This window comes from Pithys albifrons, chromosome 6, assembly GCF_047495875.1.
Source record: "Pithys albifrons albifrons isolate INPA30051 chromosome 6, PitAlb_v1, whole genome shotgun sequence".
NCBI lineage: Eukaryota > Metazoa > Chordata > Aves > Passeriformes > Thamnophilidae > Pithys > Pithys albifrons.
The window spans coordinates 13182566-13197189 of NC_092463.1; the positions used below are offsets into that span (position 1 = coordinate 13182566).

The 14624-nt window shown below is 44.6% G+C and overlaps 1 protein-coding gene across 1 annotated transcript in view; it reads left to right on the plus strand.

Annotated features, from left to right (window-relative positions):
* The window catches only part of CCDC85C (coiled-coil domain containing 85C), a 111037-nt gene that overhangs the window by 92611 nt on the left and 3802 nt on the right, over positions 1 to 14624 (plus strand). The window contains exons 4-5 of the mRNA XM_071557556.1: positions 6201 to 6296; positions 12993 to 13091. Of these exons, the coding sequence (XP_071413657.1) occupies positions 6201 to 6296; positions 12993 to 13091 (195 nt within the window). The remainder of the gene's footprint in view (positions 1 to 6200; positions 6297 to 12992; positions 13092 to 14624) is intronic.

A 14624-nucleotide genomic window follows, 5' to 3' on the forward strand; every position in this document is an offset into this window, starting at 1 on the left:
GCAGCGGAGAACGGGAAATGTGGCCCAGGCTGCAAAACAATGGAGTCTGGTCTGCCTTTGTGGGGCTCCGGAAGTTTTTCAGGCTGATGGTAACAAGAGGTATTTCTTGTGTGTGATTGCCCAGGAATGCCACTCATCTCTGTGTGAAGGGAGGTGTCACTTTCAGAAGGGACCATCAGTCCATGAGAGTCCAGTGTTTGCCCTTGGTGCTGCCTGTGCTACTTTTCTCATAGAGACACCATGCTTCAGGGTTTTAATGCATTCCCTGTGTTCCCTTCTCCCATGCCAGCATGACCTTATGCTCTCAGTCCTTGATTCTGTTGCTGGTTTTCCCATCTGCCCTCAGTAATGTCTGGCTGGAGCTGCTCCAGGTGCTTAAGCTTGTGGCTACAAGCAACATTCATGAAAACAAAATGTGATGGGCCCCCCATTCTGTCGGCACACCAAGACTTGGTTGTCAGACATGGAGCCTTTCCATGGCATTGTCTGGCTCTGCCATCCACTTTCCATGAACTGTGGGCATGTTACTGCCTCCTGCTTAACAGCTCCTAATTTGCAGAGTGGCATTGACACTTTAATTATGTAAAACACCTGGATGATGACAGGTGCTAAGGAAGGGTCCAAGTATCATACAAACCTGGTTAAGCAGGCTGCAAACAAAACCAGTGTGAGATAAATAGAAGTGCCTGGGAATTTCACTGTGAGTTTTCTGGCAATGCCTGATGTAATGTAATTTTCTGTGTTATGTCTTGGCAATAAAAACTTCACAGTGTCTGATATGACTCCATTTAGCTCTAGTGTTGTCTGAGGTATGCCGTTAGAAAAGTGTGGCTTATTTAATCATGTTTGAATTCTAAATGTCTGCTTGTTTTTTGAAATGGTAGACAAAAAATTAATAGAAGGCAAAGAGATGATATGAGGTTCAGAAGCATCAATGTTCACTCATATTCTCCTTATTGGTGGGAAGCATCCTCAGTACCTGGGCTATGCCTGTTAGCTGAAGTAAAATCAGCATGATGTTTTCCTCTGGGTTTTGAAACTTAGTATTTTGCAGCCATTCTGTAGATCAAGAATAGCTCTCTTGGAGCTGAGGTAGGAGAAGGTGTCATTAAAAGATAGAATATTATTGAGCAGAAAGAGATTGAAAACTGATGGCGGGACTGAGGTCTCATGTCTTGTCAGATCCCTGGAAGAATCAAGGAGAAATTGTTTATCACAATTTCTTTGTTCTTTTTTGAGATTTCCAATTCAAAAGCTCTAAAAGAGCAGACACCTGGTCATCCCCAGTTAGGCTTTTTCTTCTTGGGTTCCAAAGCATTCCCACTGTTATTAAGCCTTACATTACCTCTGTGGAGGTGTGTCATTATCGGGACTTTGCAGTGTGCCCTATTACAGAGAATCTTATTAATTCTGTTCCTCCAGACACATAGGAATGGAGTATTGATGGCAGTGCTTGTCAGCATCTGTACTGGACCACATCCCATGCAACCAGATAGAGCTAGCAAGGACTCATTAGGCATCTTGGTCTTAGGCAATGTTAATGACATCATGGCTTAGTACAGCAAGGTATTTTCCAATAGCTGCACATTGAGGTCCCTGCTCTTACTTTTTTTGGTGTCAGATTAAAAAGGATAATTGGCAGTATTTGTGGTCTGTGGATTTTCTTTCTCACATTAGCACTGTTGCTTTGCTGATGGTCTTTGGGTTATTGGCTGGAGCTAGATTGATTTGCTTTGTTTTCTGCTCTGAATTGGATGCTGTGAGTGGATCAAGCATTATTCTAGCAATAGAGAACTGGGGAACTTATCCCCTGTACATATAGCATATTGCTTCAAGGATGCTCTGGCATGAGAGAGTGCAGAGCTCCTCTCTCTTTTCTTAGTCAATCATACAGCTGGACTGTGAATCTCCTTACAGACTTGGAGACTGAACCACAAGCCCTGCAGGCTGCTCCAGTGAAAGATTTCTGGGAGGATCTTGAACAAAATTGAGCTTCTCTGGTGGATTTATGGTTTGGGCATGAACAATGTGGCATTGGTGGGATGGGGAGGAGACTGATGGCGTATGGAATGTAAGTTCTGAGAAGTGCATTGGTCCCATCACTGATACCAGCAAATATCTGGCACTGATCTGCTTGAAATGGAGGAGCAGGCAAGAGCTGAAAGGGAAATGTGTTCATTGTGTCACCCTTAGACTCGTAATCCCACTGCTGGGCAGATACTTCTTTTGGTGGGGTGACTGGCTGTGGATGAAGCAGAAAGTAGTATGTTATTTCTCAACAGCTTTATTACAAATTTTAATGGCATCCTCTTTGGTGACTTCTGAGCTGCCTTGTAGCACCATTTATTTACATAATTATGTGGTGCCTAAGCCACATGTCTGAAGATGAAGAGTGAACCATCTCTGAGCTACCAAACGGTATGAAAACCTAGCAAGTGGAAAAGCCATATGTGCATCTAATACAAAGACTGCGTGTTTGAGAAAATCAGACAGGACGAGGAAACTGAGAGTGATGTATACCCCAAAACATACCATATTGCTTTTTGCCTATATGGGCAATTTCTTCTTCTTAGGATGTAACCAGATTAACCTTGCTATTATTGTCTGTCAGGGTGCTGAGTCAGTTGTGTTCCCATGGCAGTGAAAATGTTAGCTATAGGAAACAAGAAGGGCATGGATTTCTTCAGTGATGGATGTCTTCAGATTTGCTGAGTTAGAGTGCTGGGGCACAGCTGTGGTAATTCTTATCCACAGTTTCCAAGTGCATCTGTTTTAGGCAGGAGGAATCCCCTCCATCTATGAAATTTCACCTACTACCTTAATGCTCTCTGCCTTCCTGCCCTTCTTCCAATCTCCTGTCTCCAGTATCTGGTTCCCTCTCCCGTGCATTTCACCTCAACTGGTTTCCTACTGGGTAAAATACACATCCTCCTCTTTCTTCCCATTCTCTCCCTTCTCCCACTGTTGGCAGTTTTCCAGTATAGCAACCTTGACCTTATCTCCAGTTCCTTCCATTTCCTTCCCTTCAGCTAACACTATTGGTGAACTCTGCCCATTTTCCTCTTCTACATCCTCCAAAGGCTGGCCATGCATCCTGCTGGATATGTTGTCATTTCTTTCCTTGTTGACTGCAGTCCTCTCTGCTCTGGCCTCCTTTATGTGTGCCTCTGTGCAGGAAGCTGATAGGAGACTGCTTTTTTTTTTTTTTTGTGAACCACACTGGAATCAGTGGGAATGAAGCACCAACTCCCTTCAAAAAACATCAACTCTTTGTATGTCCAGAAAGAGCCTTTACTAAGGATGCAGCTGCACAAAAAGCATTAAGTGCAATGATAAGTATTAAGCCACCTTAAGCAGTCTGGGCATTTTTACTGGTTGCATCCTACAGGTGCAAAGAGCAGGGATGTTGGTGAGATCCTGGTTTGCCCCCCCACTTTCTTTGCATGCATATTTGGCTTTTGTAGCAACAGCCTGGCATGGTGGGGAGGTCTCTGTGGCTTGGGGCACAGCGGACAGTGGTATGGCTGTGTGGCGCATTCACCACTGCTGATGATTGCACTCAACAATTTGGACATCTGCTTGAGTTGGCTGGGTGTTTTGATTTCCAAGCTCAGAATCAAGGATCATGTCTATTTTAGGAATGAAGTAATCTGTCACTTTGACTACAAGTTTTGGGTCTATCTCTTTTACTGCATCCTTTAATCTTTAACATTATTTTTCCCTTCTTCAATCAAATCTTCTACCCGTGTTCAGTGGCTGCTCAACTGATTGCTCTTGTTGAATTTCAGCCACTTGTCTGAGAAGAAAAGTGACCCTTTGAATGGTTTTTTGTGATACAATGTATCCAGTGCATCACTGTGCTTGCAGGATTACTTTTATCTTGTCAGTATGGTGATTGGTTAGGTATGATCAAGCTCTTTAGAAAACATTTCTCTCTAATCATTCTGGTTTCATTTGTATTCTGTAATAATTTTGAGAGTGATTGCTATCATGGAAGTGCTTTGTAGCTCATTAGTGACTTCAATTCTGTGAGGAGAAGCTGCTGCTGCTGCCTGTCATACAGAAGACCTCGTGATCTACTCTAGTTTGGCCAGAAAACTATTTAAAATGTTGTCAGCAGTATCCAGCAGAATTCCTTTACTTTGTCAAATTACCCTCAACTCTGAAGAAATATTGGATGTTAGACCTTTGCTTGGTATTGCCTGTGTTACTTCTGAAGAGGGCCATAGGGGAAGAACCATATCAAGTATGGGTCATGGTCACAAGCTCCTGAATATTCTGCTTTCAGTTGTCATGATTCCGGTCATTCATGGAAAGAAAGCAGTTTTCATGATGAAGCCAGTGTAATCATGCATGTATTGGTGTCTTTGACCTCTGTGAGAAGCTGATTCTGGAGGGACTCTGCTACATTACCAGCCCCATGAGAAACTTGTATTTTGCAGTCTTAAGTTGCAGCTGTAGACTGGCTGGATCCAGTTCCTAGTGCTCCCTTTCCAGCCTCTGCCTTTTCCGTGTGACATTATGGGTGGGATGGCTGAGGATATGTCCCCAGGAGGGCACACCTCCAAAGAGCTGTAACCCATTGCCAGCAGGTCTAGAACTATGCCCAGCCTGTGAGCATCTCTGGGTCTCTGTGCTTTCTCAGTCTGTTAAATAACCTTGAGAATTATTGTGGGGTTAGTAAGTCTAACTTTCCTTTTTCTGAGTTGTCTTTCTCTCAGAAGGATATTTTTGTATCACCAGCAATTCAGTTCATGAAGATTTCTGTTGTGAGTAAATGGCTGTTAGTCATGACGTGGGTCATGACCAGCACAGATCAGTGGCCAGGGCTTGTAAGGCTCCACGTCTTTTTGTCTGTAGCTTAATGGATTAGCCCATCTTTTTCTTTAATATTTGCACATAAACACTTTCACTAGTAAAAAGGCCCCTACAACTTAAACCACTTGGAGGAATGAGAGGTGATGAAGTGTCCCCTCCTCGGGTCCTCCTTTACTGTAAGAGTGCTGAAGCATTTGAACAGGCTGCCCAGAGAAGTTGTGGATGCTCCATCCCTCAAGGCCAGGATGGATGGGGTCCTGAGCAACCTGATTTAGTGAATGGCATCCATGTCCATGATAAGGGGGTGGAACTAGATGATCTTTAAAGTCCCTTCCAATGCAAACCATTCTATGATTCTATTATGCTATGATTCTTCTGGCATAACTAGCTTGCTGGCCTTGGCATAGAAGGCAAAGTGATGAGACAAAGCATAAAACATGCTATGTTTTTAAACAGGGAGAAGATGAGAATGGAGTGCCTCGTGTGTTGTATGTGAAAGCATTCCTGAGATGGTGCTACATGCTGCTCTGCCATCCTAATTTGCTTTCAGAGGCCCCCAAGTATAATAATTCTTTGTGTTTCCTAAAGGATGTGAAGACTAAATACAAATTTGGTCAATGACTTCATTGTTGATTTCTCCCAGTGCTATAAAGCAATGCAAAAATATTGGGGACAGGCAGGGTGCATCAAACTGAATAAAGATATTGTGTCTTTATAATCCAAGCTGGATGCCTGCAAAAAAAGGAAAGCCCTATGAAAAGTGCTTACAAGGCTGGTTGGACAGCAGAAATCTTTTGTAAAATGTAATCTCGGCATCTTTCCCAATGGGACCCTTCATGCAGGAGGACTGGCCAGCATTTTGGAAACAAACCCTGCCAACATTAGGTTTGGACATCTGCTTGTTTTAAGGTTGCTTTCACAATTTTCTCTGTAGCTGAAGATTGGTACTTGATGTCTATGTGAAAACGTTGCCAGAGAAGCAATGAAGTTATGCCAACTGTTTCTTTCATGAATGCAGCTTCTTAAAAATGACCGTTCTATGCTGGAAAATCATCTTGTTTGTATTGCTCCCTTGTCTAGAAGGATGAGCAGTGTTTGATCTTGTCCTTGTACTAAGTGAGCAAAAAATGTTTCTGGAATCAATTTAGGTTTAAACCAGGGTGACTTCCTGCCTGAGTACATCTAGACTGAGTTATGGTATGCTTAAACAGCATTAAATCAAGTGACGTGTGAGAAAGGGGCAGTGGTGTCTTTTGTCTTTGCAGGTGGCTGAGGGGGATTGAATTGGAGAAAAGCTAGTGTTCAAATTTTCTGGATGTTTTCTTCCTCCTTGTTTAAATTACCCAAAGGGAATTGAAGCATATCTTCTCTTATTTCAACAGGGACCAGGTCGCATGACATCCGATCTTGCATCTTCTCCTGCTGCAGGGTACGTCCCTGTTGGTCAGAAGCCAGAGGCCGTAGTGCACGCTATGAAGGTAAGGCTGGGCAGAACCCCATGGCCGGGCAGTGAGGTGCGAGGTGCTGCAATAAGCACCTGAGTGGCAGAACTGGGCATTTGCTCTTCCTGTGAAAACAACAGAAGATAGAAAGTTAGTACTCAGGCAGATTATTGGTAACCAGCACCTGCATCATGATGAATAATGATTGCTTCAAATAGCTGTTGAGCTAACAAGATTATGCGCAGCTATTTTTTTGGGGTGGGAAACCTCCAACAACAGCTTGTGATGCTAAAAGTGTTAGTTACCCTTTCTGTTCATCAGTCCTGTCACTGAAAATCCCACAGCAGCCTTCAAAGGAGAAAGATTTTATTTTGTGAAAATATGCAGCAAACAGTGGCATCCTACCCATGTAGCTATGTGCATCATCAGTAGGGATTAAAGTCAGGACCATTGCCAATGGGACCATGGGACACTGCTAGCTAACTTGTAGGAGAAAACTTGCACTGTGGTTTCACAGCAGCTCTCAAGTCCTAGTGACCATCCACTGGCAATAAAAATAAAAGTGTTACATGTTTAACTAGTTAAGCAAGTTAATTCTGAGTATCTAAGGGACACAGAAGCATGAATTCTTTCCAAGGTGCCATAGGGATGGCTGGAAAGTCTCTTAACTAAATTAGTCAGGTTGGAATATACCAATTTATAGATTTGAATTTGTTGAAGCTGAAAAATTTTGTACAGGGTTAAAAAGCTTTCATCAGCACAAAGGAGGATTCCTGGATGGCTACTCTGGAGCTCAGATCCCTATGGTCATAGCTGGAAAAAAAGTGTAGAAGGTGAAGTTTGCTAGGCTTATGGAAGGAATTGGAAATTAGGAAGATTCTTGGAAACTGGAAATTAAGTTTGGAAGGTCTGGTGTGATGATTCATATAAAGGAATTGAAAGGAAGTTGGATGACTGGTTGTTTTCACATATTATTAATCCCACTACTTCAGAGCTTTGTTGATTCCTAGAAAGGGCTGGAAGAAATTCTCTGTGATTTCATAATTTGGCTGGTGGGGTACATTTTTCTGTCTTCAAAACCCTGGAAAGTGCCATGGCTTGAGTCAGGAAGCAGGTGACATAACAGTCATATTTCATGGGGCACAAATGATCTCACATGGTGTGTCCTGCTCACTCCCTGGAGGTTAAAAATATTCTCACATTTTTAAGTGAGGAGGAAATTCTTCTGCAGGTCGGTGTGGCACAGAGGGCTGTGAAAGTGTTTATTTTTTCATCCTCTGCCCATTTCAAAGGATCATCTGGAAATTGAAAAGACTGAGGTACTGGTCATGCTCTCAATCTCTCCTCCTCCCTTGTGGCACAGTGAAATAGTGGCTGTTGGTCTCCAGCTGCAGGTTGATCTTTTGGCCATAGCATGCTGAAGCATATGGAGTGGGTCTTATTTGCACCCTGCAGAACTGGGCAGGTTTTCCAGTGCCAGCCCCTGCTTATGGGAAGCCAGGTGCAGTTGCCACCTTAGACCTTCACCTCCTTTGGTACAGCTCATGAGGAGAAGAGAGCAGCCTACAAATGAGGCTTTGTGCTTTGGCTATACCATGTCATGTATTAGAAAAAACCCTTCTTGATTGTGAAAAGGAAGTCCTGATGGCTCTAGCAGTCTAGTTCCTTACTGCAAGGAAAGTCAAGGAGGGATGGAAGGGCCACAAACATGATCAGAGGGATGGAGCATCTCTCCTATGAAGACAGGCTGAGGGAGCTGGGGTTATTCATCCTGGAGAGGAAAAGGCTCCAGGGAGACCTTATTGCAGCTTCCAGTACCGTAAAGGGGGCTTATAAAAATGAGGGACAAGGACTTCTATGTCAGATAGTGACAGGACAAGGGGCAATGGTTTTAGCAGGTTTAGATTAGATGTCATGAAGAAATTAATTACTGGCAGGGTGGTGAGGCACTAGAACAGGCTACCCAGAGAAGTTGTGGATGCTCCATCCCTGTGAGTGTTCAAGGCCAGGCTGGATGGGGTCCTGAGCAACCTAATCTAGTGAATGGCATCCATGTCAAACAATTCTATTATTCTATGATTCTGTGAAGTTGACTTCACTTGTCTTGTGGGATACTTGCATGCACGTCTGTCCAGAAGTGGTGTAGCCACAGTGATGTGGCTCAATGCCCAAGCAAAGGTCACTGAAAGAGTGTGCACTCCACACAGATCTGCAGGACTTCTGTATTGCCTCCATCTGTACCCACCTATGTAGTGTTTCCTAGTTTTTTTCCTTGGGATTTTCTGGCAGCTAAATATATGTGGCTGAAGCATTGCCTGCAGTTTAGCCTAAGTTCTTCCTTGAGCACGTTTAGGGTTTTCCTTATTTTTGCTTCTGAAATAGTTTTGTCTACACCTACTAAATAAAGAGCAAGATGACAGGTTGGCACTTCTAACAGCTGTTTTTGCTCACAAGAATAAAAGGTACATATGCTACAGCTCAGTATCTCACTGAACATCAAAGCAATTTTCTTAGGAACTGAGCAAACCTGTTAAAGACGTGGGGAGGTGAGGAGGAGATAAATGTAAGAGAACAACATTTAGTCTATAACCCAGCTGCCCCCACAGCAGCAGCCTGGACCTCTTCCATGTACACAGAGCCATCAGGCAGGTGATCCTCACTCCCACTAATTGTGGGTAAGGCAGGATTTGGCCTTCCAAAACTAGGGAAAAATCCTAGCAAGGCATATGGACTGTTCCCTTGTTGAAGTAGGATGCTGTGTTTTCTCCAGTGCTGTGTCCGTTTGACTTATGAATCAACAAAATCAGTGAGGTTTGCACCCTTTGGAAAGCATTCATCAATCCTGGAGTGCTTTCTGTTGCAGAAATGAGTACCTCAACTTTCAACTCCTCTTCCAAAGCATTACTACTGCCATTTGGACCCTTTGGTGGTGTTTTTTGGATTGTTCCCTTCTTTCCTTTTAAAATATGTTTATATCTTGGCCATTTGGGGCTAGTACAGCAAGTCAGACAGGAGATGGATGTGATGGACCAGGTGATTTTGAGGTGACACTGCCTTGATCATAGTTGTCAGTACAATCACAGAGAACACCTGAGGTGTTCCTTATTTTATGTACTGGGAGGGAGAAAGCCAGATGAGCCACTATGCCCATTGAGAGCAAGGTGCAAGTTGTCTTCAGGAAGTGGCATCTTTCAGCAGAAGAGCAACATTTCCCGGTCTAGCCTGAGAAGCAGCCTAATGCTCAAGTGGTGCAGGCTGCTCTCTCTGGTTTGCATTTCACCCAGATAGTGCTGGTGTGTCTGCAAAGGGCCAAGTGCCGATGGTTCAGCTTGATGCAGAGCAAACAGGAGGGGATAATGTGAGCCATTTTCACCCCAGGATATGTTTGTCTGTTTTCTTTACATTCCTGGGTTGGGATGTGGCAGAAATCACAGGGGGATATACCCCAGTTAGACCTAACACTGACGGCACAGTCCTTGCACTTTAGCTGAGCCACAGACAGCTGATGTGAAGGCATGTACATAGTCCCCAGTGGTGTAACTGGAGGAACATTAACCTGGTCCTTCTAAACAGCCAAGAAGGCGCCTGGCAGGATCTGAGAATGGCTGGGGCTGGGTCAGCATTAAGAAAAGGTCTTCCTGTCTTTCTTCAGGAGATAGTTCCACTCTTCAGAATATACTTTTTTCCAACATGCCTTTCCAGGATAGGCTGTTGAATTTTATCACCATGAATCCCTTTTTCCCATACCCAAGATGCTAACACATCATTACAAAGTGCCTACCCAGACATGGGGTGAGCCTGGGAAGCAGAATGGTTTCCAAAGTAAATGAGATTCAGAAAGTAAATACAAACATAACTTCCATCAGATGATCTTTCAGCTCCAGCTCTGCCTGGTTAACACTACTAAAAGATTTCCAATGAAAGAAATATGCTGTGCCACCTTTTCACACCTCCTGCACTAAAGAATGTGACTTTAGTTTAAGCACAAGTTTTTGAAAAGCAGTTTTAGTCTGCTGAGATTCTTGTGCCTGTAAGATGGATGGCTGTTGGAAGCAGAGACTGGAGCTGAGGTGATCTTTAACTAACCTAAACCATGGCTGTCCTTGATGATTGCCCTGTGGACAGAGCCTGTGCTTAGCTGCCAGCCAGGCAGCCCTGGTGCTCCACACCAGGATGTGATCCTGCAGGCTACTGGCTTTGCAGCCAGCATCGGAAGCACACAGACTCCAGACAAGCAAGTTCAATGTGTGAGTCCAGCTGGATCAATAATTAATTCCCTCCACTTTAGCAAAAAATAGATGCTCTCTTTGTCAGCATGCACATGCTTTTTGCATCCCTCTTGCCCTTCATCTCCTCTTAGAAAGGATGTGGATAATTCTTATATGTGCAAAGATCAGTCCCATGTAGGTTAAGGGCCCTAGGAGAATGGCCTATTTTTGTTGTAACAGTTTGAGTACAGCAGGATTGCTGTGCTGAAGCAGACCAGGGGATAATCTACCCTGGTATCTCATTTTGTGGAGCAGCTGGTGCTGTGTACCTCAGCAAAGAGTGAAACCATCCTAGCACTGCATATAGCTCTGTACTTCCCTTGGAGGTATGGGAATATTACACCTGTATGCATCTTTATATGCATATGGATGTGTTGTGGTGAGTAAGACCATGTGCTATTTGATGGTGTTGGGTGATTCTGGGAGCTCTGACCCTGCACACTGAGCTGACCACTTTGCTCATCAGTGGCAAAGCCCTGGGTGAGGTGTGTAAGTCAGCACAGAGGCAGCAGTAAAATCTGGAGGCAGTCCTGTGCTGAGTTGTGCCCAACTTGTGCAATACACCCATCCAGAGGAGCTCTCTGAATGCATACAGACATGATGGAGAGGTATTCTTTGGGTCAGTGTGTTTCCAGCAGGAAGTGAAGGCTGCCTTTAGCCCCAGGCAGCTTCCTTTCTGTGATCAAGGGACCAGCTGACTGCAGCTGGGCACTGCCTCCCTGGAAGAGCTCTGTGGCTGGGACAGTGTGTGCCCCAGGTGGGATGTAACAGGCCAGGGGTGGCTCCTGCAAGTCCTATTTAAGAGAAGGAGGTTAAAAATCACACTTCTATTTCCAAGCTTTGCCAGCCTGAAATCTCAAAAAGTAAGTCACAGGCAGGATGTTTCCACTATTTTTTGCAGTGTTTTGAGCTGCTTTTACACCACATTTACTTGTTTTACCAAGGTAAATCTGCAAGTGTGGCCTAGCCACTAGGCTGAGTGGCATCCAGGGGATCATGATCATGAGCACTGGATGTGTCACTCTGACATGTCACTACTGGAGCTGTAATCTATCTGCCTCTGCAAGAAAACCTGGTTCTTCCCAGATCTGGGAGTGCCCACCAGAAGAGCCTTCCATGCTGCAGAGTGGAGCCTCCTTGGAGAGTCTCAAATTTTCTCCTTCTCCCTTTTAAGTGTTTCCTATGCTTTTGCAGCTGTGTCCATTTTTTACAGTGCTTTCCTCCCATTAATATAATGGTAAAAGCCCCGTAGTCATGAGCAGGAGGGAAAAGCGATACCTCACTCCTCCAGAGTCTCCTATGGGCAATGGTGCTGCAGGCAATGTGCCTCCCACCAGCACTTCATGGGTACAGTCTGGGTTCATCAGTATTTGCACTAGCTGAACTCACTGAGCAGCTCATGTCACCCTGTAGCTGTGTCTGCAGTCCTGGGTAGAGGGCTGCGTGCAGGCGATGAACCCGCACCCCAGCCCCGGCCAAGGCCCTTACCTTTATGTGTGCGCACTGTGGGTGGAAGTGGGGCTGATGGAGATTCAGTGAAAGCTCAGGGTGTCGAGGTGATCATCTCCATCTTCAGAGGGTATCTGTGGCACAAGGAGATGGTGTCTCAGATTCACCTTGACACTTCATGGGGATGGCACCTTCACAGAGGTGCAGACAGCATGTAGGCTCCTGGGAGGCAGTAGTTTTTTTCCCCCATCATGTTTGCATCTCCTTCACAGCCTGGCTTGCAACCAGTTAAAAATGGGAGTGGGTATTACATATGGGAATCACATAAAGATCGCTGGGTCCCAGGGTTCTATGATAACAGCCCAACTCTTTGCTGTGACTGTGGGCCTCCAAGAAACTGAGTTAGAAACAATTTTCAGCCAAAAGATGAGTGAAATTGGCCATATCTGTCCAAGATCTGCAAATTAATAACTCATTGGAGACCACACATTTCAACTGTACAGTGGCTAACACTCTGATTTTCAGTGGTACAAACCTCTGTTTGCTTTTTTCCCTGATGGCCAAAACACTGTTAGACCTAAGAGCTGCTGGCCTGGGCTGACCACAGTTGCCCCGTGACTTGGAATAGTAGGAGGGAGTGGAGTAGCCCCACTCCTGTGAAAGGCAGGAAAGGAGGTAGAACAAGTTGCTGGGGGGCTGCCTTGTCGAAGGGCTCCCTGGAAGATGAGGCTACCAGCAGCTTTCCTGGAAGAGATTCACTTGTGGGCACAGGCATCTTGCTGCCAATTATCACATCATGCAGCCACAACACGCAGGTGGGTGGGACACAGATCGGCAGGTGGGTGGGACACAGATCGCCATCGACAGGCAATGGGGAGGATGGAGGAGCCCAGCTTGGTGTTATGCTCATCTTGAGGCTTTGTGAATCCTACCAGTTTAAATACTTGTGAATAATGTTCTTAAGGACACAAATAATTATTTCAGGATCATAAGGCTTTTTTAATATTTTTTGTAGGTCCTTGAAGTCCATGAAAATTTGGACAGGCAAATGCAAGACAACTATGAAGAAGACCTAAGTGAAAAGGAGAAGGCGATTGTTCGTGAAATGTGCAATGTAATAACTTCTCTCAGCAACTCTTGGGGTTCTTTTTGTGTTTTTTTGTTAGAAACATGGAGGAGCAGGGATCTGCTGCATGTAAACCTTGAGAGGTCCACAGACACAAGGAAGAGTGGAGCTCTGCTGACCAGCTTTGGGTGTCAGTAACCTGAGTGCCTTGTTCACTGCATGGAGCAGCATTGCTCAGCAGATAGCTCCCCACCTGGCTGCCTTAAAGGCTGTGGAGTAGCTGGTCTAGCTGACCAAGAGATGTGCAAGGGGCTCTCCCTGGATAGGAGAGTTCTATTAGCAATTGTCTTTACCTGTGCCCTTAGGGATGTGGTTTGGGCCAAACAACAATATTGGTTCCCATCTTTAAAGCTGCACAGCTTGAATGGGTTTGAGCCTAAACCGTAAGATAACATCAGAGGGAAAATCTTCTTGTCTAAAGCCATTGAACCAGCAGCAGGATATATGGGCACTATTAGCACTACCAACATTTTGGGCAACCACACTGTTAGCTGAGCTGGCCACATCCTGTAGGGTGAGCGTTCATACCAAACCTCTGCTCTGTGGTGTCTGCTGTCATGGAATTACCTCCATCCTCACAGCACCTTGGCCACACTCTGGCTTTGAACAAAGAGTTTGGGATTTCTGCTAGAATGCAGCCCAAGCTGCATGTAGCCTACAGCTGGGGATGTGCTGTTTGACTGCCCACAGCACAGAGAAGGATGCTTACGAGCCACCTTTTTTTGAAGTGCACATTGGAGGTCAGCCCAAGTACCATCATTTAGTGCCTCCCAGGAGTTGAGAGGAACTTATGCTCTGTTTAAATTGTGAAACCCTCCTCAACCCTAAAAGGAGGGTGTAAAGAACACGAATCCAACTTGCAGAACTAAATCAGTGTGAACATACTTGGCAAGGGCTGAGGCACTTCACTTTGATTGCTGGATCCCTCTAAGCAAAGCCAAAACCAGAGTAAATGTGGGCCTGCTTTTTAGGATATTAATGTCACAGTCACTTGTAGCTATGCTGAGGGAAAGGTAAAAGTCTGTAACTTTATCATCCCAAATTGACTCATTTCCATTTGTCTATCATCAGCTGTTTTTTCTTTAAATATTAACTTTATGTAGATTCAAGGCAGTGTTTTGCAGTTTATTTTTTTTTAAATAGCCTCCCTTACCCCAGTGGCCCTAGAGGGATAAAATGTATGTTTTTAGAAAGTCAGTGTATATGTAATTCTAATCATTATCTTTTTCATTATCTTTTGTGTTCATGGTAGCATCTTTTCCATAAGCATGGCAGGGTTGACCTACCATTGAACTTAACTTCTGAATCTAGATTTGTTTTATGCTATTACCCCAGGCAAAGACGGTTCTAATTTCAAGAGGGACTAATTAGAAAAATGCATCAATGGGGTTTTTTTTCCCTTGGAAACCGGTGCACAGATGCCACCCAGTGTCCCTGCTGAGAATTGCAGCCCAGCTCCAGCAAAAGGCTGGTTTTGACTTTCAGACTGCAGTTAAAAAAAATACTGCAATTCTTCTGAGG